Genomic DNA, 26,769 nt, shown 5'->3' on the forward strand with positions numbered 1-26,769 from the left:
GGGCCCCACATGTAGAACAGTCTGTGTGCAGTTTGTTTTCTGAACAAGTGCTCAGTGACTGGCAGGCGAGTGGAGACAGATAGCACGGTATCCGCTCTAGCCTTTTCTCCATTGTTTTCCAGGAAGTAAATCAGGATAATTGTTCTGTGCTCTAGTTATAAAATTATGTGAACTTAAAGTGACCTTTTATCTTTCCTAAAAGTCCTATAATTTAGTTTTTTGGGTTTTGGTTTGGTTTGGTTTGGTTTGGTTTTGGTTTTTTGAGACAGGGTTTCTCTGTGTAGCCCTGGCTGTCCTGGAACTCACTTTGTAGACCAGGTTGGCCTCGAACTCAGAAATCCTCCTGCCTCTGCCTCTCAAGTGCTGGGATTAAAGGCATGTGCCACCACTGCCTGGCTAATTTAGATATTTTTAAAGAACTATGCATAAATATATAATGTTATAGCAGAAATGCCGGTATAATTTCAGATCTTATGAATAACTTAATGAAATGAAGCAATATTTACTAATATACTATATGTTTACTTATTTATTTACTTAAAACAATGTGGGATTATTTACCTTTTAACTCATGACCATATAGGTAAAAAGCAATTAAAGCTGAAAATCATAATTAGAAAATTGAACCGTGGTCAGTATTGCATGGACAGATAATTCAGAATGACTCACTTGGGTTTTAATAAAGGCTTTGGAGTTTTGTTGTTGTTTTGAGGTAGGGTCTCTCTATATAGCTCGGGCTACTTGGAACTAAGTAGGTCAGGCTTGCCTCAAACTCACAGATATTATTCTGCCTCTGCCTCCAAAGTTCTGAGACTAAAGGTATGTTCTTGGCTAATTGAAAGGTTTTTAAGTTCTGTTTTACAATTCTTGTGGTTTTGCAGCAGACTCTGCCAAAAAAGCAAGTATTATTTTGACACTCTCTAATTCATATATTTTATGTGTTAGAATTAACAGTTTAGCCAACTTCTCAAGTATTTCCATTACCATTTTTTTGGACCTTAAAAAAAAGAAACAAACCAAAAACCAAAATCACCAAACCTGTTGACCTGTAATCTAGGAAGAACCCAAACATCCACTCTGATTACTTCAGGCATCTGCACGTGTGTGCACCTCACCCCCAAACATCCACTCTGATTACTCCAGGCATCTGCACGTGTGTGCACCTCACCCCCAAACATCCACTCTAATTACTCCAGGCATCTGCACGTGTGTGCACCTCACCCCCAAACATCCACTCTGATTACTCCAGGCATCTGCACGTGTGTGCACCTCACCCCCAAACATCCACTCTGATTACTCCAGGCATCTGCACGTGTGTGCACCTCACCCCCAAACATCCACTCTGATTACTCCAGGCATCTGCACGTGTGTGCACCTCACCCCCACCAAAAAAATAAATACATAAAAAGATATTTTAGCCGTTACACTGCTGATCAGTGTGAAGACTGTTCCAGGGCGGGGTTGTTGTACCCCTGAAGCTCTGTGTCTGTGTTTAGACTCTGTAAGAGAGAATGACATGTTCATGCCAAAAGGTTGTCAGATATGACTCTTAGACCTTAGATACTTTGTATCCATGTTTCCCTAGCTACATACCCCTGATTTTTAAATCATAAGCATAATTTCAGAGGTGGTTAAAGGCAACTTCACTATATATTAAATATATAAATTTCTTTTCTGGAACGTAAAGTCTCAAAATTACCCAAATGACAAGTTTAACTTTAGAATATTTGCTTTTGTGCTGAGATACATTACCAGATTTCTGAACTATAAACCTTTAGAGATTGTATAGTTAGCCAACATATAATTGGACTTAGTGAGACATAGTTGAATAAATGCTAGTTTTGTATTTTTAAGAGGTAGTAAGTGGCTGGAAGGGAAACAAACTACGTAAATAATTTTGCTAGTTTATTTAAAATTCTTCCCCCTTGTGGTTTGGGGAGTACAGGTCTCTGCTGTGCAGTGGACTCTAGCCTCCACCTCCTGTTGCTGAAGTTGCAGGCCTGTGCCACCATGCCTGCTTTCTCACTCTTTTGAAACACTGACATTCCTAACCTCTCTCCTAGATGCCAGGATAGAAGAATTTGTTTATGAGAAGCTGGATAGAAAAGCACCAAGTCGAATAAACAACCCGGAACTTTTGGGACAATATATGATTGATGCAGGAACGGAGTTTGGCCCAGGGACGGCTTATGGTAAGTTCAGGTGGAGGCTCTGAATGGAAACTGAGTCAGACTTAACATCAAGTTTATTATGATAAAATTTTGATGAAAAAATAGAGCATTCATGTCTTAAAAAAATTAATTCATGTTCTTATTGGTCTGACATGACCTCTGTTGTAGTACTCATTGTTATAATGACTTAGATTAAAACTTTAAGTGCTTATTTATTTTATATTAAAGGTGCATGTTTGGCCCGGCCATATTGCTTTTGTTTACCTGCTGGATGTCAGGGTAACAAAACATACCCAGGGTATATGTTAAGTAGTCGTCTTGCCTGGATTCGATGGGTTCTGCAACTCGGGTTTTCTATTGTGAGGTTACAGCCAACCCAGCTTTGTCAGTTGCTGTGCTTGCTCTGTGTACATCTGTGTGAATGTGTGTGTGCCCCAGTGTTTATGCACAGATCAAAGGACACCTGTCAGGAATTAGCTCTCTCTTATCATGTGAGTCTCAGGGATCAAACTCAGGCTGTCAGACTTGGTAGCAAACATCTTTCCTCCTAAGTTGTCTCTGGGCCTACATGGACCTCAACATGTTTCTGTTATCACACCCAATTTTCTTATGACACAGACTATTTTAGTTTTCTATGACTGATATTCTGCCTGTGTATTAAGAAGGAAATAAACCTAAGTACTATGTAATGCCATTAACCAGTTAAATAGCTTTTTAATATATGTAACACTGAAATATTTACAGTATATTCTTTGATTTCTTTGAGAAATCTGAAATGATTAAACTTACTGCTAATAATAATTGCTAATTTTAAAGAAACTTCATGATATATTCCTTGCTTGTTCTGGGCTATTTATTTATCAGAGACAGGTAGGAGATTCTAGTAGACTCTGAATATTAAAATATTTTAGATTTTCTCTTTTTCTTAACCGATTTGTACTTCTAGTAATTCTGGTGAATGTGTCTGGTAGTTGGAACTAGACTTTAAGAATCTATTACAAGAAAAGTGGCACTGGGCTAAGCACAATATATTTGTAATTTTGGTAAATCCTCATTTTTTAAAATATCTTTTGGAGTTTTGAGGCAGGGTGTTGCTTTGTAACATTGTTAATTAGTAGAAATTCTTTCGTGCCCATTTTAAAAACAAGAAATTTAGGTTTGAAGAGGCTGAACAACCTGTGAGCACATTGGTGACAAAGATTCCAATGCAGATGTCTGTATCCAGAGGCCGGAGTTCTTAACTATTTACTAACCTGGATCTAATCTCATTTTAACATAAAAGGATTAAGATCTACATTGTCCAAGCTTTATTGGAAATTGAACTGGAAATAGAGTCCTGATTGCGTGGCTTCCCTTCTGTGGCTCCACTCTCTACCTCTGCTTAGCTACTTTAATGTTTAAATATCAGGGCTACTCACTCTGGTAGAATGTGAGTGTGTTTTCTTTCTCTCTCTCTCTCCCTCCCTCCCTCCCTCTCCCTCCCTCCCTCTCCCTCCCTCTCCCTCCCTCTCTTTCCAAGGAGAAAGGGTTCCTTTGGCTGGGAAGTCACAGCAGCAGGCACCTAGGAGAGGTGGATCACTGCCTCTGCCTTAGAAGCAGGGATGAGCCTGCTTTCAAAGAGTTCCTTTAAAGGTTGCAGTCCCTGCCCAGAGAAAAGTCCCACCCACAGTGTGTCTCCTACCTAAATTACACCCTACCCCCAGACATGGCCAGAGGCCTCTCCCAGGCAGTTCTGGATTCCGTCCTGTTGACAGTTAACACTACCCATCACTCTTGGCATATGATAACAAATATGAGTGAATTTTAAATGTCTTTCCTGGTTTGAGGTATAGGGTTTCCTTTGAGCCATGAGACAGTCTAGTAACTTCAAAAAGGTAGAAAGAAACCCTTGTTCTGGACCAACAAAAACAAAAAACACAGGTCCATGGGTGCTGATTGCCCATGAACACAAGCCTAGTGAATGGGGCTACTGAGAGTTAGACTGTGTCCCCGTTTTCCAACACCACCAGACCCCCTGGCACCGCAGTATGGACTTTTCTCAAGGTGTAAGTCTTAGGGAATTTGAGGTGTATACAGATGTAGGAACAGGACAGACTGTGACTTGATCCACCTAGTAAAAGACTGTGCTTGTACTGGGCTTGTAGCTCCCCAGGCCAGCTTTGTGTCTCCATGTACCCGTCCTCTTTAATCTCATTGGCAGAGATTATAATTAGCATATGATAGGATAGGCACTTAGTTCATCTCTGTCCTTTTCGTTTATATAATTTACCTTAAATTTACTTTTAAATGAGTGTACCTTTCAAATAATGTTTGGTTCTGCTGTCATAAACAGGCTGACGGTGCACTTTTTTAAGCTGATCAAGCAGGTAAATTATATTAATTTTCTGATATTATTAAACTATTAAAAAAATACAATTTTTTGTTTCTTTGAAGGAAATGCCCTTATTAAATGTGGAGAAACACAGAAGCGAATTGGAACAGCTGACCGAGAGCTGATTCAAACATCAGCCTTAAATTTCCTCACTCCTTTAAGAAACTTTATAGAAGGGGATTATAAAACAATCGCAGTAAGTAAGAAAATGATCCATTTGTTGCAAGATTTAGACTTCTGCTTTGTCTTTGATGAATACTCCACCCTCTTAGTTATGGTAAATGTTACAGATTCAAATGCTTAAATATTCTAAATAGGTACACATCCACCAGAATCCAAACTAAACTTCCAGAAAAAGCTTTTAGTAACATAATCCCCAGTCTTTAGCCCTACACTTAAATCTATGGAGAAGTTCCTGGAATAATTATGAAAATAAAACATTGCTATAGTATACACGCATGTTCACGTAAACTAGCTAGAGACCTAAATATCGTAAATTGTATTTCTGTTCTATACTTGAGCTGTATATTCCTTCCAAGAAGTGTATTGTTTTTGAAATGCTATTCATTGCTGAAGCATAAACATTTATGTTGTCACTTTCTTTATAAACTTAGTCTGTTAGTCCAGAAAGCTTGTCTCATTACTGACAGAGAATAGAAGCTCTTGGTGACTGTTTTTCCCTAAGACTTCCTCAGTGCTACCCATTGTTATACATACAACCCTAAATTTGCGTACATACTGCATATTGCATACTACAGGACATTTCAGTATACTTACCATGTTTTACTTCTGTGAACATAAGTAGTCTGGGCTTTACTTAAATTGAAATTACTAAAAAAAAATACTAGCTTAAGCTCAGAATATGGCTAAGTCATAGAGTGTTTGCCTAGCATGATAAAATTGGGTTCAGTCCCTCCATTAAAAATAATAATATTGGAAATGTAATTGAGGAAATTACCTAATTAAAAAAAATAAATAAATAAAATTTTTAAAAAAAGAAAAAAATAATAATAATATGTCAGTAGGATGAAATCTGATATATGGAATATAAAAATGAAGAAAAAGGACTCTATTACAGTTATTATAAAGTATTGTGTAGAAACTTGAATTGCTATTAACAACAATATACTGTTTATTATTCAGTCGGTAAATTTGAAATTCTGTTTTGTAGTAGTTGAGTTACATTTAGTGGTGTGACATATTAAGAACAACTGGCCCAATGTATAGATGGCCTTACAGATTTTAGTGTCCTTGGCTTTACTTTATTCTTTTTGATTATTTATAGAAAGAAAGAAAACTATTACAGAATAAGAGACTGGATTTGGATGCTGCAAAAACAAGACTAAAAAAGGCAAAAGCTGCAGAAACTAAAAGTTCAGTAAGTAGTGTCTGTCTATTTGTGTCTAATGGACAACGGTTTCAGCTCAGGAACTTCAAAAATTGGGAAGTATTTTACTGCTACACCATGCAAAATACAGATTACAGAACAGTGTGGCAAGCAGGCCATATTTCTATTATGAAACACATTGGTCAGAACTAAACACATCCAAGCCAATACAAAATAGTCATCAAGAGGCATTAATCACCACCATGGGGGGAGGTGTCTCCTAAGGCTCCTTTGTACTTTATTCTTAGTGTGCATGACTAATATGCTTTTTTAAAAAGGAGATAGATGTAATAGGAATGGAAAAAGATTTTAATTAAGGTGAAAATGAATCAAGTTTGAAAATATTTGCCTATGGCTTAAAAAGTAAATAAATTTTCTTTCCATGTGTAACTAAAGGAACCGTCAACAAGAACAGTTCCAAAAAGGTTGGACAGTGTTAGCATGGCCTCCCAGGTGGCTCTTTTGAAAAGGAAGAAACCCGTATGGAGAAATAAGTTTGGAAGTATTTTTAGAAAACCAGCTTTAAAAATAGGGGTTTTTAATTGTATATTAAATATGATAGTTCATTGCTTTTAGCTATAACTTTTATTGAAATACTTTCTATGTTTATTCTATCATGTACATTATTTAAATCAGGACATAACAGTTTGAAAAATAGTATAATACAAACAAATGTGCGTTTGTTAGAAGAAGCTAACATTTTAACTTGAGCATAGGGATGTGTGGTTAAGAGGCGTGATATCAGGACTGGCCACCACAAGCACAGTCACTGTATAGTAAACATATAACCTCACTGCCAGGGAAGTCCTAGCGTCTCCTTTGGAGAAAGGAAGGTTGAAATGTATACTTTGTATTAGGAGTGCTGGGCAGGGCTAGCTCTGAGACAACAGCAATTCACTTTCATTTTCACTTCTCAGTTTATTACAACATCATCACCACAGTGTGATTTCCATTAAACAAACCATCTGTAAAATTAATATTTTACAAATGAATGCAGGAGACTCCAAGAAGAGACCCTACATTAATTTATTGGTTTCTAGTTGTTATGACAGATAAGTTAGCATGGACTGACTTTTGAGATTCTAACTTTATAATTAGGAAAATCTTAACAAGAATCATTATTCCCTTAATAAGGGGAGTAGAAAAAAAACCTGATGACTGTGGCATAAGAATAGTGTTGCCAGGCTGCAGTGGGAACATTTACTTAACAAGCACGAGGCTGGTCGGCTTTTAACATAGCCAAGTGCCAGGAAGCCCAGATCTCACGGTGACTGTCCTCTGATTATGCTACAGTACTGTAGCACTGCTCTTAGGATAGGAGCTAAGTATAATAGATACCTCCTGAAAAAAAAAATAGTTCTGGGAGAGTTGTTGGCAGTTACTACAGCCATGAAAATTCGTGTTCAGAATTACAAGATGATACAGGCGGTATAGCCCAGCAATTTGATTTATTTTAATGTTTCTAGAAATACGGCATTACATAAAAATTTATCTATAGCAAATCATGAAAATATTAGTCGGGACAAAATTTGTGGGTCTTTTTCCCTAGTTAACTCATTCTTCTTCAGACATTGCCATAAATTTGAAGGAAAAGTGCTCTTGGCTGATTCCTGCACGAAGCCGTGAGGCATGCTACGTTTGCTGAAATTGGTTCTGGCCCCGTTCTGTTGCTGAAGGAAAGAGTAGAAACCAATGCAACTTTAGTTTTGCCTTTTGTTTTTGTTTTCTGCTATAGTTCTTGGTTTTTAGCTAGCAAGTAAAGAGAGCACTTGTTAGCCTAGATATTGTTGAGGAGTTTCCCTGCTTTTTTAAACGTGGGTTATTTTGTGACTCCCACTCCTGGACTAGGAAGGTTGGAAGGGAGGTTCGTCACTACTTTCTAAAATATTTTATTTACTGTTTTCCTGGTTTTGCTTTTTAAATTCTGTTTGTATTGAATGCTAATTTTGTTAAATGTATTCTACTTTAATTAATACTACAAAATTTCTGCTACCCTCAATTAGTAGATTAGCCTTAGCTATATTAGTAAAAAAAACAAAACAAAACAAAAAAGCCAGATGTAATCTACCTGTCTCCAGCATTGAGTAACTTCTGTTTAGGTTTGTGTACTGAAAAATGATAAAACGATACCAGAAGCATTTCTCAAAAATGTACCAGCATAGTGAGAATAAAAGTCTCACAGTGAATATGAAAAAACTGTTGATACAGTAAGACTCTACCGAGAGCGTGGTCAGCCATAGAATACTTGCCCTGATTATGTTCCCAGCACCACTAAATAAATAAATAATAATGAAATAAAGAAAAGCAGACATAGGTAGGCCTGTAATCCTAGCACTTGAGAGAGTACCTCAGCTGCCTTCTGAACTTGAGGCCAGTGTGGGGTGAGTGAGAACTGTTTAAAAACAAAACAAAAATACCAATAAACAATCATGTCAGAGAAGTGCGGAGAAAAGTGAATTAGTGTGTTTAAATCATGAGGCACCTCTATTTGGTAACTTAATAATAATATTATGTTTTAAAAGCACTTTTGTTTAATGAGAAGAAAGAATTGGTTTTAGTGTTTTTAGCATTTAAAGGAATCTATGAGGAAGTTCCCCTTCAGGTAATTTCCATAGCATAAATTCTGTCTGTGACTTAAGTATATCCACAGCGATCTAAATCTTTAGGCCGTAACTCAGTAGGTTAGCGCACTGTCATTAACCTTAACTTCACCTATACACGTTCGCATTTAAAGCTTATTAGAAACACAGGCACTGCTTATCTGCCATGTGTATAAGCTAGAGCCACATGGCTGAGAAAATGGTCACAAACGCCAAAAGTTCACAGAACAGAAATGAGCTTTAAACAGGAAATGTGTTGGTATAAAGTAGGCTTTCATAGATGAAAATTTAATAGTGTTAATTTGTAATTTTTAAAGCGTATGTTTCCCATAAATGAGTCTGATTAGAAATTAAGTATCAACTGGGTTTTGTTTTGAAAGTTCTGTATCTCTGGGTAGGCACTATTGCATGAACTATTTAGAAAAGCAAATGTGCTTTGTTTCTTTGTAAATAAAGAGCATAAGCGTACAGTGGCTGCCGAGTGTGTGCTTTCTTGTGCAGCAGTGACCCTTGCAGTGTGTTCATGGCTATAACGTGTTCTTTGTCTCTCACCTATGCACTTAAGCAACTAAACTCCGCCCGCCCTGAAGGAGATAACATTATGGTAAATTTCTCTTACATGCTCAACTTCCTGCATGTAAAATGGCTGAAGGTTTGTTGGCCTACTGTGTTTTCTACATCTTACATAAAATGCCTTCTCTTGCTACTAGCTGCATGTCTAAATAGCTGAAGTCAAGCATTGATTGTGTCTAGGCAATTGAAAATGCCAGTCAGAAGAACAGCTAGCACATTATAACAGCCAAATTTATTGCCAAACACAGATTTTAAAACCATGCATTTATAATGCACTTTTTCATCTAGTCTTAGATGTTCATTTAGTGTTAATTTAGGCTGAAATTTCACAATTACTTTTAGTGATGAAAATTAACACAATTTACATTACTTAAAAAACGTGAAAGTATACAAAGTGACTTTGGGGGTTTTTGTCTTTTGGTTTTTGGTTTTGCTTAGTAACTTCATTATTTACTGTATTACTATTGAAATTCAACATAGAATTATTGTTTCTGACATTCCTGGATGACACAAATTCCAGTGGCCAGGCCTATTCCATATCCAGTGCTAATAACTCACTTAAAGTTTCAGAATGGTGATAGCCTGGAATAAGATAATGAAAATTGTTTATAATAGTTAACATTCATACAAATTGAGCTCAAATTGAAAAAAATTTTTGAGATACTGAGTTTTGTTTACTGCAATGAAGTAAAATTGTGTGAATATAGACACAGTTGGTTCATGTTGGTTTATAGCAATTGGTAGTCCTTGCGGCTGGATACATGTCTCAGCCAGAACAGTGCTCAGAACAGGAACTGGGGTTGGATGCCCCAGCACCTACATAAGAGGCAGGCATTGCAGTTCATATCAGTAACCTCCACCCTGGAGGCGGGGCAGAGGTAGGAGCCGAGGATCCCCGGAGCAGGGGGCTAAGCTCCAGCTTCAGTGACAGACCTAACCCAAGAATAAGGCGAAGAGCATCAAGGAAGTCACTCTCTGTAGTCAATCTCTGCCCTCTACATCTCTGTACCAACACACATATACACATACGCACACATACACGCCTGCACACACAAATGAGTACATATACTATAGACACAAAAAAATTTGAAATTATATTCTAAATAAATTATTCCCACTAAAAGTGGCAAGAAATCAATAGTCTACTTACTTAATAATTAATGGATCATTGATTGATAACTTTTAGTCTTTTAGCACTGAGCTAAAAGCAGGAAAAAAAAACCTGATGTTTTGGTACTGTTGTTTCTACCTATTAATTTTTGAAGTCCTGGCAAAATTATAGTTTTCTTTAGATAGCAAGAGAATGCATTTATTTATTTATTTCCATTGTCTTATCTGTAGGTAACAGAGAAGGGTGAGACTATTCCAGTCATTTTTTTAATTTTATGTAAATCATAGGTTTCCTTTTGTCCGTGGTAAAAATACCTAAACAATTAGCAAGACTTTGTTCAATTTATTAAAAGCATTTGTATTACAGCTGTTTCTCATCTATTTACAATAAGATATTTAACTGGCAATCTTAAATGTATTATTATTTCAAAATGCTTGTTTCTCCCAAAATATCATTGTATCAGTATTCAGTGTCCATATATCCTTGATTTATTTTTTACTTCCTAAAATTTTAGAATTTATTCCTCAAAGAGAAGTTAGAAATCATATAGTTCCGACCTTTCATTTTGCACGAGACTGTAGGTTCTCTATGATAGGTCAGATTTCTCCATTTGAGGAAGCTGTTTTTCTTATTTGTAGTTATATGATTGTTAAGTTGGTAGTGTTGATACATATAGAAGGCAGACTTGATGATATACTCAGCTATACTGATTTAGATTACTACTGTGTTAAGTTTGTAAGGGAGAGAATATGCCATTTAAATTAAAGCACATTTTTCTGTACGAAGTCGTAGGAAATGTTCAATTCCAACTTTATTTCATGCTGTATATTTCTCTCTAATTTTAATGCTGGCTAGATTTGGGCAGAGGAAGTGACAAAAGTAAGTAAACCTTAAACACCTGGATCAGGAACCAAATGTCATTGTCATTGAGTTAATAAACACTAGATGAGCAGATGAGCACCAGCCTGGAGCCACTCATCACTGTGACCTGTGTTACAAACGTGGGAATTACGGAATTATCGAGTGTGTTACTAACAGCAGTTCCGTACAGCACTAGAATTAGGCCAACATGAGGAGTCCTAGACAAGAGCTAAGCAAGTGCTATTCATACAGTGCCTTCCTAGAAGACAGGTGAAGAACTTGAGTTATTTATTGACAGTTATTTTTCAATGATATCTTAAATGTAAAGATAATAAATATTGTGGCCCCTTGTCTTCAGAGACCTGGGTTCAAGGAAACTAAAGGTGGTCTCTTGAGCACCAAACTGAATTTTTCTGTCACTTTTGTAGGAATAGCCATAAAACGAGTAGTTTAAGGCTGTATAATATACAGCATAGCAAATATTTTATTTATAGTTAACTTCATAACTACAGATAGCCATCATTATACTATGTGACAATTGGGTCTTTTAATTTTCATCCTTCCCTTTAGTGTAATACTGCTGCTTGTAAAAGTGTCTCTCTGCCTGTGGTCACCTGTCCTTCTGTCTGTGGTCAGCTGTCCCTCTGCCTGTGGTCAGCTGTCCCTCTGCCTGTGGCCAGCTGTCCTTCTGCCTGTGGTCAGCTGTCCTGCCTCTGTTACTGTCTTTTACTTTCTCTCGGCTGGGAAATCAAGTTATAACTCAATAATTTAAAGAAGAAAATGATAGTAGTGTAGATTGACTTGGAATGTTATTGGGGTCTTCAGACATTTGTCATGGGCTCCCCCCATTTACTTGCAGGCCTACCAAAGTCTGCATTCCAAACGAGGGTGTTAGCGATGAGGACACGTGGGAACTGTGACCTCAGACCCTTAGATAGCTTGATAAGCCTTAACTGGTATCATGTATAAAACTGCAGACTCTACAGTGTGTTCCAGGCATTGTTTCTAGAACTATTGACTGTGTGGTTTGTCAATACAATAACTGTGGTCCACCCTGGCTCCTCATTGTTTTTGAACTTCTGACATGAAAAGAAGGCAGAGCAATGTGTGAGAGAATATAAGCTGAACCATAAAAGCAAGATAAAAATACCATGGCCAAAAGCAACGTGAAGTAGAAAGTTAACATTGGCTTGTGGTTCTAGAGGGAGAGTCTGTCATAGCAGGGAAGACATGACATGGCAACAGGAGCAGGAAGCCAGCTGGTCACATTTCCATCTGTCATAGGAAGCAGAGAGAGAGAAAGCAGAAGGGTTAGGGTTAGGGTCTAGGGTAGGATCCTAGAGCAACTGATCCTGTACTCAATTGTTAAGTGGTTCATGGGCCACTTCGGTTACAAGGATCGCCAAGGTAAAGTCGGTTATGGAAGGAGACGGTCTGACCTTTCCTTATGACGTGTGGGAATGGTGTTGATTGTGTGCGTGTGATTGGTTATTTATGGTAGAATCTGCAGTCATTTCCAACTGTGGATTAAGCTCTGGAGATTTATTTTTTTCTCCTCACTTTCCTTTGAGCTACTTCTAACCACTTTGGAGATCTGTAATGTCAGTGTTTAGGATATTTAGATATTGTTGCTTTCTCTGTGAACTGTTTTGTTCCAGCACTAAACAGAAATCAGTAGTGCGCCTACTTCTCATTTCCAAAGTCAGCGACTTCATCTTGGTAACTGGAGAGAAGCCCCAGAGAGGGTATTTATATCACGTAGATCAGGATGTTAGAGCGCTTCCTTTTTCCTTTGAAGAGAAAAGGGTGCACTCAAGACCAACTCTAACTGGTAGAAAAACTCCAATCTTAATGATGCTAATGACTGAACCCTATTATGCATAACTTAGGGAGAAATCGTAAAAGAAAGTTAGGGTATAGGACCAAGAATCCCATGAAGGAAGCCAAGAGCCTGGCCTAGTAACAAGTGTTAAGTAACGAAACACAGAGGTGGGAAGCCTGTGGCTTTACTCTTTAACCTTCTATTTGAACTTGAGGACTACTGTTAAAGTGCCAAAGAAAAGCACACAGTAATAATTTGGAGTTTTAAACATAATGCTGCTTTATACTTATAAAACGTGGTACTCTTATGATTTTGAAAAATAATCAATTCCGCAAAATACTAGAAAAGGTACAAAGATATCTTGACAATCATAATGTCTCCAGCTTATGCTTTGGCGTGGGTCGAGTGCTGATAAGGGGTCGGTTGTGTCAGTTGTGTTTGGTGACACAGGTAGGTCTAGAAACTCAAAACCAGTTAAGACATACACGAAAGAGTTGCTGTATCATCAGACTCTAATTTGGAGTATATTGGGAATTTCTTTCTTTTCTTTTTTTCATTTTGGTATATGTAAAGTGGACTGAGTCTTCTATTGAGAGCCTAACAGTATGTTCTAATTTCAGTCTGAACAGGAATTGAGAATAACTCAAAGTGAATTTGATCGTCAGGCAGAGATTACCCGACTCCTGCTGGAGGGAATCAGCAGTACACACGTGAGTGTTACGTCATTGCCACAAAAAAAAAAAAAAAAAAAAAAAAAACAAAAAAACGCTGAGACAACACCCAGGCAGCTAAGGAGGAGCATGTGCAGGCGAGAGCTTCCTATGGCACTTATCTCTCAAGGAAAGCTGAAGAGAGTTTACAAGGATCTGAAGAAATGTGTTCATTTTCTCTCACATCTCACCACACGTTTTGCACATTGCATAAATTTTCCTGCTGGTTCCTATTGGCTAAACAAAGTTTGTCAACATATTGTTCACCAGTAATTCATCTTAGTAAGTCTGATAGGAGTACTCCCATTAATAAGCTTTACAGTAGGTTAGCACAGCTGATTCTCCCTTGTGACAGTGTTAGCCTTTGTTCCCCTTGGCTTGTACCACTTGAACTTCTGAGAACTGACCGTAACTTTTCCATTGCAGGCCCATCATCTCCGCTGTCTGAATGACTTTGTAGAAGCCCAGATGACTTACTATGCACAGTGTTACCAGTATATGTTAGACCTACAGAAACAACTGGGAAGGTAGTATCCCCTTTATATAGGAAAGTCATGATAAAGGGGGGATAGGCTCAGTGGGTGAGCACTGGGTGGGCGCACAAGCATGGCGACCTGAGGAATGAGGCACCGCAGCATGGATCTGTTACTGCAACACCAAGCTGGGAAGCGAAGCAAGAGAGTCCACTTCCCAGGCCAGCCAGCGGGGTCAGGAGGGAGGGCAGCGGGAAGAGGACTGAATGAAGCAAGCATGGCACCTGTTGTACTAAACTCTACTCTGCTCACTAACAACAAGAACAAAAGACAGCATCTGTTTAAGTCCTGATGAAAGACGGTCACATTTTTTTATATGTGGGGGCTGGTGACATGGCTCAGTGTATAAAGGCTCTTGCTACCAAGCCTAATGACCTGAGTTCAATTCCCAGGACCCACTTGGAAAAGGAGAGAACTCCTGAAAGGTATCCTATGACCTCTACATGCCCACCACATGCCCACCACATGCCCACTATGGCACATACACACATACCACAGAAAATAAATGAAATTTAATTTTAAATATTTAAGTTTTTTATGTATAATCCAACAGCAGGAATGAAATTTTCTAGAACAGTTAAAGATTCTGTTAGCTTGCATACAGTTGCCTTTTTGTTATTATCAGACTTGTGAGGTAACATCTTTAGCATTTCTAGCAGAAAAAGATGTTACCTGAAAAAGATATTGCGGCTTAACTTCTCTCTTACTACTGAATACTTCTGCTGCTCGTTGAGGAAGATAGATATGGCTACATTAACACTTTATTCTTAAAGGTAAGTTAATTCATGTAGTCCAAAGACCTCATGTCCCTTACATAACTATTTTGAGTATGATAATATACTTTAAAGCAAAATGATAGATACAGCACATAACTGAATCATTTAACTATCAAATATGTATAGAATCCCTGCCTTAGGTTGCAAATGTATTCTGGGCTTACATCAGCAAACAAGCCAGGGTACTTGCCTTGGGGAAGCTTATATGTAAGGTGACATTTTAACAATGTATGTAGGATCTAAGAGTATCAGCCATGGATAGACCAGCCACGTAAAATGGTAGAAGGAGCGGGGTGCAGTGAGGACATCTAATTATGGCCCAGCTGACTCTAGATGAGTTTCCCAGCTGGAGTTATTTTAGTGAGAGTCATGTAGATGAACAAGGCAAGGATAAATGTTACAGGCAGACAGGATACAGGAGAGATGAGAGAAGCAGCAAGGAAGTTTGGGTAATGGACAATACTTTCATTCTAGTGAGAGCAGTGGTTTAGTGGATAAGGAATGCGGCTAGAGGTGTGGACTGGGTCGCAGCATGAATGGCCATAAAAGTAAACTGTAGTAAAGAGTCAGGTACTTACAGAACCATTGAGCAGGAGCAGTGACATGTGAAGGAAAGACAGCAGAACTTGCAGTTTAACAAGAGTCACTGGAGTGTTGATCCTGCACAGTTACCCTTCAGATTTAGGCCCACTCTAAAGTTAGGCAACATCACAAAGCTAAGTTTGGATCTTTAAAATAAACTGGCAGAAAACTAACAAATTAGTGTTCTAGTAGACCTGCCTGGTTTACATTTCTACATACTTGGTGTTTTAGTAATAGTATTCGTGTCTGAATGCAGAACAGGTTAAGCCCGAGAAACCTAAACACTTCCTCCCACTTGCCCTGAGACTCTGCGAGTGGAGCAGACGGGTTGTACTTGTTACTCATTCATACTTAAGCTATGCTGTCCTGGGCACACGGCCATGGAAACCCAGCCGCATCGCTGTACTCTGCAAGCACCTTACAGAGTAGAACCAGTGCTGTCCTAGAGAAGAAAGTCCGTCTCTACCTTCAAAGGATTGTATGACTGTGACAGGAGCAGAGGGAATGTTACCCCTCTAGTTTCTTCCAAGAGAGGGTGGGATGTAAGGGCCTATGCCTGCAGACTTGTAGTGAGACCCAGGCAGGGCCAGCCTGGCAACATAATGAACCTTTTAGCTAGTTAGTTACTTCTTCCTTTAGGTTTTACTATGCAGACCTTAACAAATAACAAAGCATCCAGACTGCACTAGCCAGCCCAAATCTATTCCTAGAGAAAAGAGGCATGTTGTGATAGCGTTGTTGATAGGAGCAGCTGAGTAACTCTTGTCACTTCTGTAAGGGCTAAAGTTGTACCCAAACACTCCCCAGACCCGTCCTGCGTGTTTCATAGACTTGGCCATCTTCACCACCACACAGAATGGGCACTGTGAGTTCATAGGAAGCTTTTCATAAGGAAACAAGTACCAGGCACAAGGGTAGTGATTTTTTTTAAAATTATTTTTTGGTAATTAAAAGGCTTTAACTTTTCAGCACTTTTTTAAAAATAAAGATTTCGTAAGTCTGGGCTCTGTGGTAAGGTGGCAAGCTAGAGAGAGTGCTAGAGTCATAATCATGGCACAGAGAGTTGAATCAGCAAGAGCAGCTGGCAGGACAGCAGTGGCGGCGTTTGTTATCTGAGAGGCTGGCAGAGGAACTGTGACAGACTGAGCAAAGGCTCCAGGTAGCTCTTTGTAAAGCACAGCCAAAGGGAAGAGAGTCTGCAGGTTTGTTCCTTTAAATCCAGAGCTAACAGTGGCTTCCCAGGTAGAGAAGAATGACGGCCTAGATTGAGAGCACATAGTTGAATTGGACAGAGGGAGGGGTTACGAGACTCATCTCCTCAAGACACAGTTCTGTACCTAGAACAGGATCAGCCGCAAAATACAGGCAGCCCATCAACCGTAGGAGGCTAGGCACCACTCCTCTCTCTGTTCTTAGTCCTCTTCATTAAAAAGGAGTGAGTCTGTCATCTGGGTGCAAGGCTTTGGGAAGAATGGCTGGCATTTTGAAGGTAAATGAGAGGCTATAAAATGGTCACCGGGAAAACACGTGAGTTTCCTAGACCTCTAATGTACAATGCCAGGCAGCATTGTAGACCAGTTTAAGGGGTTTTACTCACAAATGTAAGACAGAGCAACAGAGGTTTTTCTTTTTCTTCCGACACAGTGGCTGCACTAGTACTGAGCCCGTGTGTTGGGGAGAATTTGCCAAGTGAATGTAGTGATGTGAGAGTGTGCAGGCATGGCGTGGTTACCGTAACTTACTCTGGACACAAAGGAAGGCTAGCCTGGTACTGGCAGGCTGCGTAAGTAGAATTATTAGAGGAAATGCAATAATGAAGCCAGTGGAAACTATGCTTCTTCACCTTGCATTTCCTGAGATTAGTAAGTCTAGATGGGAGGGAGGCTGAGAATAGGCAGCAGCTGGGACCTGGTGGGAATCAACACAGAAGTTCATGAATATAAGAGGCTAAAGTTTTGGAAAAATTGTCTTGCATGGCTATTAAAATCACCAAGAATTATATATAGTATCATTCCACTTAGTCGGGAAGTATATTTTAGCAATGAAACATCTTCAGATGTTTGCAACAAAAGATGGGACAATATATAGGTGACTGATGTGAAGGTCTAGAGAGTTGGTTAGGGAAGGGTGGAAATGGGGAACATAGGGTCGGTCCCTGCACTGTTGACCTCTGCAGTCAGACAGAGGAGCAGGGTCAGACAGAAACATGAGTCATGCAGGGTATGTTGCTAGTGGCTGACTGGTTCTAGGCAGGACAGTGGTCATAAGGAAAATTTTGTCAGGCTATATAGATGGCTCAATAGTTAAGAGAACTTGCTCTTGAGCAGACCTGAATTCTATTCCCAGCACCCATATGGTAGCTCACATCCATCTGTAACCTCAGGTCCAGGGGATCCAACAGGAATGTGTAGTGCACATACATACATGCAGGTAAAACATTCATGCACATAATGTAAAATAAATAGAAAAAAAATTTAAGGACAATGTTATTTTTCCGAGGCATGAATTTTGTACTGCTTAACAGATAAAAGGCCTCACATGTTTTCATGACCAGCTTGATTAAAGCATAAGTATGGGCAGGGTATGTGACTCTGTCGAAGAGCATCTGCTTGCACACACAGGCTGCTGCTTCAGTAGGGAGTGGACCGCACAAGCAGCTTTAACCCTTTGGAGACTCTACACTATGTCACTTCTTTATTGTAGGGCTTTAATTTTTCCTTTAAAATTAATAGAAAAATTACCATACCTTGTAAAATTTGCTATATTCTCCTATTGAGTTTTATATCTCATCACAGCTATCAATCATAATAAAGTAAATTGAATGCATTTTCTCTAGGTCTCTGTGTCCCATAAAGTCATTATAACACTGGTTATTGTTAAAGCAGCCATGCTGAGCATGTTAGACAGTACCTACCTGTTACTTGGCTGATAGGAAATGGGATATATTGGCTTTATGACAAAGCTCAGGCAACCAAATATTTCCCAAAATAAATAAATAAGAAAACTTCACTTTTACAATAGTACCTACTATTTAGCTTTTCTTTGTTTTAACAATTCACAGAGAAGAAAAGAGATTAATAGAGTGTGTGTGTGTGTGTATGTGTGTGTGTGTGTGTGGTGTGTATATACTTAAGAATAAACATCCACACATATATACCCCAGAGAGGAATGTTAGCCAAAATGTTCTTTAAATTTAAGTCAGTAGGGAGAGACAGACAGCTTTGAAGTATTTGAGTACTGCCTTCGAGGGAAGAGAAAAGCGACGGACCATATACTTCCTCACTAAAGGACATCTTTCTAATGAGGAAGTTGGTAACTGGTGACACCAAGTGGTGAAAGTGAGGAACTTTAATCACTGGAAGAGAGATAAGTAAGGTTTCTTTTTTTATTTATTTATTTTTCTTTTTTTCCCAACAGTTTTCCATCCAATTATCTTTCTAACAACAATCAGACCTCTGGGACACCAGTGCCATATGCTTTGTCAAATGCAATTGGTCCTTCTGCCCAGGCTTCAACGGGTAGCCTTGTAATCACCTGCCCTTCTAACCTCAATGACCTTAAAGAATCCAGCAGCAACAGGAAGGCCAGGGTCCTCTATGATTATGATGCTGCCAATAGCACTGAACTGTCACTCCTGGCAGATGAGGTGAGTGATATCTGTCCAGGAAGAAAATCAGATCCTAGACAAGCATACCTAGTCTAATATTAGTGAAAAATGTAAATTTCTCACTGTAACTTGGAAAGCGTTTATTAATGAATGTTTCATGAATTTCAGTTGTTAATATTGACAATTTAAATTTTTTATTTTATATATTAGATTAATAGAAATAATGTTTTAAATGTTTACACATATATTTTATTTATATATAGAACTGCCACTGATAAAATCCATAATTTTTAAGCTAAATGGATATTTTAAGTCTTTAGTGAATAATTTAAACATTTAATGTAAATCTGATATTTGCTATATGCCTATGTTAATATAGTTAATAATTGGAAATATTATATTTTGTAGGTAATCACTGTGTTCAGTGTCGTTGGAATGGACTCCGACTGGCTAATGGGAGAGAGAGGAAATCAAAAGGGCAAGGTGCCAATTACCTACTTAGAACTTCTCAATTAAATAGGGAGACCATGAGAGGTTACCCATCACAACACCATATTTATATAAATAACTCTAAAGCAGGTTTAAATATCTTCCAATGTTAATGTCCTAAGAGACTGAAAAAGAAAAATTATAAGCCATCAGAAACTGGCCATTCTGCCAATAAAACTGCATGGTTAATCCTTCATTACAGAATCTATGTTAGCGATTTCATGACAAGAGCGTTTTCTTAAACAATTCTCTTCCTACTGAGGTTTACTAACAAGCAACTTCTACTTTTGAGCCCCAACTTAAAAACAAAAGGATTCTTTTCTACTGAATTTTTCATTAACAGGAAGCTTTTTCTTTTATGCAAAATAAATTTATTGTGCATGATACCAGTGACTCATTTATTAGAGACAATAGCCAAAGAATAAAGTAAAAATTCCTTTTTACCTTGCTGCCCAATAGGAATCAGATGACTTAAATACTAGGCCTTACTGGGGTCTCTTGGCTTTGGAGTTTTGCTTGGTTTGGGTTGGGTTTGGTTTATTTATGTTTAATACACTACTGGATAGTTTCTTTTAAACCTGAGTCTTGAAAAGTATTACCTTATTTCATAATTTTGTTAAGATTGCAGAACACTGGGGACAAATTCATTCACTAAGAATCATCTTCAGATTATTCAGTTGCCAAAATTTGATGACCAATCAGAATTGCATCCATTGAGAAGATACTACACTACAGTAAAGATTTGTTGTTGAACAAGATTGTGTATAAAATACAGATTAGTGTGACAGCCTTCATTATAGGCCAAGTCATGCAGTAGATACAGTCTGTCTTCAGCAGGATCTTTGGTTATGTGGCGCGCTCTCTGGAGGTTGCTAATGACACATTTGGAACTAGAGAATTGCTGTGAGGACCATGCTATCCATCAGCAAACGTTGCTGTAAATTGCCAATTGAGGAATTCTTTGGTTAGGTCTTCATGTCTCACTCATTCATCATTCATCCATCCATTCAAAAGACATTTATTGAGGACCAGGTACTTTGTTGATCAACCAAGTATATCTCTAACAGGATTGATATTGTGATGGAAGAAATAAAAGTGTTGTGTTTAGGAATTACCTGGTTTGGGTCTGAGAAGTCAGAAGTAGAATCCCAGGTAGAAGGAAAGCCTTGTTTTGGGCCTAGAACCAACAGAACATAAAATTGTCCAGAGTACCTTAGCAGTGGAGTACAAAGGTGCCGTTCGCTTACTCAGAGAGTCTTGTATTGTAAACTTTTGAGCCCGAAAGTACTATTTAAATAGCACTTTAAAACATCCATTTGTGTTAAGAGCTTGGTAAACATGGAAAACTTGGTTCTTGGTCCCAGCATTAAAAACGCCTTTCTCTGCAGTCAGAAAAATTCCTCTGCAGTTTTCTAGTTCTGTAAGACTCTGACTTACACTTGAGTTACATACTTGAGGAACTCCAGAAACAATTTGAGATGCTAGTGGTCTAGGGAATCAAGTGAATGAAGTTTGTTGTTCTTTTTCTTCCTCAGAAAGGAAGTTTTATAGCCTAAAGCGCCATCTGTTATATTTGTCCAAAATTAGGTTTTGAGGGACTATAAAAATTTGGGTGACTTTAAACAGCAGCTTCAGTTCAGCGAATTAAGTTTATGGGAAATAGATCAGTGCAGGAGAAAACATAAATATGGACTGAATTGGCTCTGGTTTGTATCCTCACAGACTGGGCTCCCTGGAGTTCAACTCAGATTTAGAGCTGCCATTTTTTATCAGTAAAATGGGGATAAGTATGTTACCTAGCAGGAGACTATTCCACAAGTATTACTTTGTGTTTTGTGCTTTTAGGCAAAGACCTGGCATATAGTACATATATGCTGTAAGCCCAGATGTCCTTTTCAGTCCCTGACACATGGGCAGTGAGGAACATGTCTGACCTCTGTGCTGTGCTTGCTCCCTGAAGCCCATTCTCCACCTACCTTAAACCCGAGCAGAGCCTACTCACCCCGCCCCCACACACTCCTCTGTGTAAGCTCTGTAGCAGGACCTTGTGCTTCCAGCAGGAGCGTTGGTTACTGAAGATGCACTTAGATACAAGAGGATCCAGGCTGTAGTGTTAAGAGGAGCAAAGGCTCTTTCCTTGTACCTTTGCCTATTATCGATCCAACGTAATCTTTAGGCCTGGTTTTTTTGTTTTCATTTTTTTGTTTTCATGAGCTTTATTGTTTGGTTGGGAGTTTTCTTTAAGTTTGGTTTTGACTTAAAGTTATGAGTTTAGTTTTTGCTCAGGTAAAGGCCCAAGGAAATTGTGTAGCATAGAAGAAAACTCTTAGAAAACCTCTTAATTCATGGTGTGATTCCAAGTTATTTAAATAAACTCTTGGCGCCTGAGCATAATTCAATAGCACAGTTATGAGTTGAGGGTGCATATATTCATGAAATAATAAACGAGATGTTTATAGGCCCTCTACAAACTGAAAAAGAAGTGGATTTTAACTACCTTTGTCCTTAAAGTAATCTGACCCACAAGGTTATAGTTAAAACATTTTTTTCATGGTGCTAATCAAAAAAAATTCATGTTGCAGGAGATGAGGTTCCTAAAATGAGAATGTACCTCACTCCGATGGAACAAGGAAAATAAGGCCTAAGCCAGCATCCCCAGATTGCCACAGCCCATCCTTCATAGCAGGAGCAAAAGGAAGCTAGTGTTAGTTAGGAAGGATGGTTCTGAGGTGAAGTAGCAGCAGGGAGGAGAGAGGATGGCACAGACTTGTTTATGCAGAGAGCTCTCACAGAGGACTGCTTTGTCACACAGTCCCAGCACCTGAAACTTTGCAATGAACTAGCCAGAGTGAAGAGCTGTGGAGGGGAGCACGGCTCACAGCCACATATGCTTCACGCCTTCTGCTTCCGTGTGCTTCCCTCCCTGTCACATCATAAAACTATGACGTAAGGGGAGTTCGCACAAGACTTTAAACCAGCAGTATCAGCATTGCTGCGAACTTGTTGAACATGCTAATTGCTGTTTTCAAATATTGTACCTTATTTATACTTTTGTCTACATGGGCCTGTGGATTAGTAGCATTAATCTTCCCTGTGACTGCTTTTTAAATGTTTTAAGACAAACACCTAATTTTACTTTCTTTACTGTGTTCTAACTATTAATTGTAATTATGTTGTTATTTTTATAATTTATTTATTTAGCATGTAACTGTCACTTTAGAATGTAGCCTTTCTAAGATAGAGAGTATAATTCTGTTAATCAGAAATTACTCTTAGCACACAGCTTGGCTCTTATATGCTCAATAAATACTTGTTGGGTAAAAGGGAAAAAATGCTAATACCTGTGTCTTCCCCCACAAAACCTACTGAGCCAAATTCTGGAAGCAGGGCCCCACAGTTGTACAGTAAGCCATTTGCATGATCCTGCAGTAGTCAGTTGTGAGAACCACTGCAGAGCCAACAGAACTGGCCATTCACCCTCAGGCACCTACGATTTGACAACACTTGAACATTTCCCCTTGCCTCTGTTAGCCTTACCGCCACCCTCACTGGCTGAGGTCCTTTCAGACCAGTCTAAAAAGTGGGTCCGAAGGTAGAAGGATACAGTCAGTGTCAGTGAGGAGAGGACTGCGTAGAACAGCAGGACCTGGGTGACAGGATCCTGGGAATGTGGACCCACCTCTACCGCAGTGGTTCTCACCTGTGTTGCATGGCCCTTTCACAGGGCTCAGCTAAGGTCATCAGAAAACACAGATATTTGTTTACATTATGATTTGTAACAGGAGCGAAATTACAGTTATGAAGGAACAAGGAAAAGAATGTCATGGGTCGGGGTCACCACAACATGAGGAACTGTATTAGAGGGCCACAGCGTTACACAGGCTGAGAATCACAGCTCTAAAGAAAGTGAGCTCTAACCATCATACTTCCATACAGTGCCTTTGAACTGGGGTTTAGCTTCAAGACACCCTGCCAAACCAGTGAAGCAGTATTAGACTAATGTCTGCACACCTCTGTACCTCAGTCCCTAAGCTGTAATCTAACTCCGACAACAGTAGACTTTTTAAGAATTGTTAATGCTTTTTTATTAATACAAGTCATAATATGCTGACAAAAAGAAAAATTTTAGAGGTTAAAAATAAAGCATGGCCTACAGTGCCACTATCAGAGAAGTGCTATGACTAAGGTGGCCTCCAGGCTCTCTGCACACTTACAGATCTTTTTAACGGGATCAAATTGTACATGCTGTTTTGTAACTTTTTCACTCAACAGTCCCATGCCTATCTTGCTGTGTCATGTGTGTCTACATCTTTTTTAATGGATGCATGATATTTCCTCATATGTGCCACATTTTGTTAAACTACTGTTGAATTTTTAGGTTTCCAGTTTTTCACTAATAAACGGCTTTGAAGAACACTGCGCTGCTAGCTCCTTGTGTTCCTAACTCTTTCCTCAAGTGCTATGCTACATGGCTTCCATGTGCCTAGGTCCACAGATGAACAGTCTTCCCCTCCACCTGCCAGTGGGGACGCTGCTCCATCCATCTCAGTCCTTCCCTGACAACCTCAAGTTTCTCTGTGGCCACTGGCAGTGAAGCTGAGGAGTGGGCTGAAAGTTGGTAGAGCTGATCCTCCTGGCATTGTACGGAGTGGGTGTGGAAGATGGTGATAGTGGATGTTGTTGGCGGAAATTGAGCTCCACACAGTCATTGTGACACCTCCTTCATTCTTTCTCCCATACAAGAACACACACTAGTCAGAGTCGCCTGCCTTAGCAATCTCACAGTGACAGAGCCCTGGCCCGCACACTGCCTACTGAGCCCTAACCTATCCCTTCATACCTGCTGCATACCACCCCACTGCCTGTTCATTACTGCCTAAGACTGAAGGAGGCCCGAGCACCAAGGGCTCCCACAATTCCTAAGTACAGAAGCTCTTAAATTTTACACACACAAACCTGATTCTCCCAGGAGAGCACCTTCACCAGCATGGCTAGGAAAGAAAAATGCCATGACACATCTATGAAACACTCCCTCTCCTAAAGCTCAGGGAACCTTGCAGAGGAACAAGCAGAAAGGCCACAAGAGCCAGAGGATCGGGAAATCTGCTGTGAGACTGTGTCTCACAGTAACATCAGAAGCTGTGTCGCAAAGTCTCACCAATATGACAGCCCATATGGTCACCAATAGGACCAATATGACAGACATGCCAAACTGGGGAAAGCCCACGAGGCCTAAACCCTAGAGAAAGAACTAGAAGCAAGTAAATAAAGCAGGGGGAGGGAGAGGTGGGCCTCAGGAAGGAGCACACTAATGGGTTGTTCCCTGCCCAATGGTCAGCCCTGAAAACATACAAGTGACACTCTACAACATGTTATACTTGGGGATATATAGATGTGCTTGTGTGTGTGTGTGTGTGTATATACCAATGCACGCACGCACGCATGCACACACACACACACACACATATATATATATATATATATATATATATATATATATATATATATATATATATATATATATATCACATATACACTGCATCAACAATTGATTAAAAAGAGGATATGAATGAAGAAAAGCAGGAAGGGGTTTATGGGAGGTTTGGGGGAAGGAAAGGGAGAGGAGAAATGTAATTAAGACACTCTCAAAAGTAAACATCAATAAAAAGATAAATGTCCTAAGTGGACACTGCAGCCATGTCATCAGGGTTCCCTTTGTCCCACATCCTTTGGAAAGACACTGCCCTTGTCCATTCCTATCTGCATAAGGGAGTTTCTCTTGGGAGTATATTATTCTCCCCTGCACTCTGGCTTTGATTAGGACCATATCACAACATCCACTTTTTAATATATTTGGAACCTAACACTGGGAGTCATAGAGACCAGCCTTATTACTAGGATCCATCCCAATGGCTATTGCTACAACATAGCACTACTGCTATTCTGTCTAGACAGAATAGGTTGGTGCTAAAACCACTCAGCACAGAAAGTAAGACTATAGACTTTGGAATACTATATAGACTATAGAATCAAGAAATTTTTTTAAACCTAACATTATTACCACCTATGTCTGAGGCAAATTATATGACCTTAATTCCTGTTTGTTTGTTTGTTTGTTTTCACAAGTAATATGCAGACTGACGGCCCGGCCTCGCTGGTGTGAAGCATGCGGTCGTTCTGAGACAGCTCCCTGGCCAGCAGTGCACCACTGGAGAATGTCTTAGAAATACAAACTCTCTGATCCCCGCAGAATCAGGAAATCCAGAGGTGGAGTACAGCAGCATGGGTTTTACAAACCCTCAGGGAAGATGATGTGTGTAGAACCTGGTGGGCCACAGTTGTGCAAATTAAAAGAATTCATGCAACTTGCACATCATAAATATATGTTAATCATTTCTAAGTAACACTATTAGCATCTCTAAAGTGCTGAAATGGACCATTCACAAGGAAAATTCTATATGCCCCTTTCATAACTGCCAATTTGACAGCCAAAAGCTTGGGGTTAAGATTTCTGATGAGCATAGGAAGCACACATCCCAATGCTCTCACCATAGATATAATGGCAGTATTTACAAAAAAAAATTAAGTCATTGAGATGATCTCAGTGTTCTATTGCTGTGAAGATACACCATGACCAAGGCAGCTCTTATGAAGGAAAGCATTTAATTGGAGCTAGCTTACATTCAGAAGTTTAGTCCATTTTTGTTCTGGTTAAACATGGCAGCACACAAGTAGACATGGTGAGAATTCTACATTGCGATTGGCAGGCAGTAGGAAAAGAAACACTGGGCCTGGCTTGAGCATCTGAAACCCCAAAGCCCAGCCCCAGTAACAAACTTCCTCCAACAAGGCCGCACCTCCTAATTCCTGTCACGTAGTACCACTCCCTCATGAGCAAGTGTTCAAATATATGAGTCTGCAAGGGCCAGTCCTATTCAAAACACCACAGAGATCTGTCTATAAAATCATCTCACTTCCTAAAAAGAGAACTATTAGAAGAGGGGTGAGACTTAGCTCAGAAAACAGTCCAGATCTGCTTCTACATGGGGAAAAACCAAGTGGGAGAGTTTGAGCTTCAAAGTGCTAAATCATAGCTCGGAAACGTGATCAGGTTAGCTTGGAATTGCTCAAAGCACACATAATGGCATGGTGTGTTCTAAAGAAATCTCATTATAC

At 39.3% G+C, this 26,769-nt stretch overlaps 1 protein-coding gene across 5 annotated transcripts in view; it reads left to right on the top strand.

Moving 5' to 3' along the window:
* The window catches only part of Sh3glb1 (SH3 domain containing GRB2 like, endophilin B1), a 36,610-nt gene extending 10,635 nt beyond the window's left edge, over positions 1–25,975 (top strand). The window contains exons 3-12 of one of the 5 annotated variants that reach the window (XM_085835458.1): positions 2,064–2,192; positions 4,605–4,738; positions 5,828–5,920; positions 9,095–9,181; positions 11,069–11,092; positions 13,517–13,606; positions 14,033–14,133; positions 18,915–19,143; positions 19,513–19,587; positions 25,720–25,973. In XM_085835458.1, the coding sequence (XP_085691584.1) occupies positions 2,064–2,192; positions 4,605–4,738; positions 5,828–5,920; positions 9,095–9,181; positions 11,069–11,092; positions 13,517–13,606; positions 14,033–14,133; positions 18,915–19,143; positions 19,513–19,587; positions 25,720–25,722 (965 nt within the window). In that variant the 3' untranslated portion in view covers positions 25,723–25,973. Of the gene's footprint in view, positions 1–2,063; positions 2,193–4,604; positions 4,739–5,827; positions 5,921–9,094; positions 9,182–11,068; positions 11,093–13,516; positions 13,607–14,032; positions 14,134–18,914; positions 19,144–19,512; positions 24,010–25,719 lie in introns of those variants that run through there. The other 4 variants (XM_085835460.1, XM_085835457.1, XM_085835459.1 and 1 more) reach the window with 4 other exon arrangements.
* The last annotated feature ends 794 nt before the right edge of the window (positions 25,976–26,769 follow it).

Source organism: Mus caroli, unplaced genomic scaffold (genome assembly GCF_978045245.1).
Source record: "Mus caroli unplaced genomic scaffold, Mus_caroli_1 scaffold_3, whole genome shotgun sequence".
Taxonomy (NCBI): domain Eukaryota; kingdom Metazoa; phylum Chordata; class Mammalia; order Rodentia; family Muridae; genus Mus; species Mus caroli.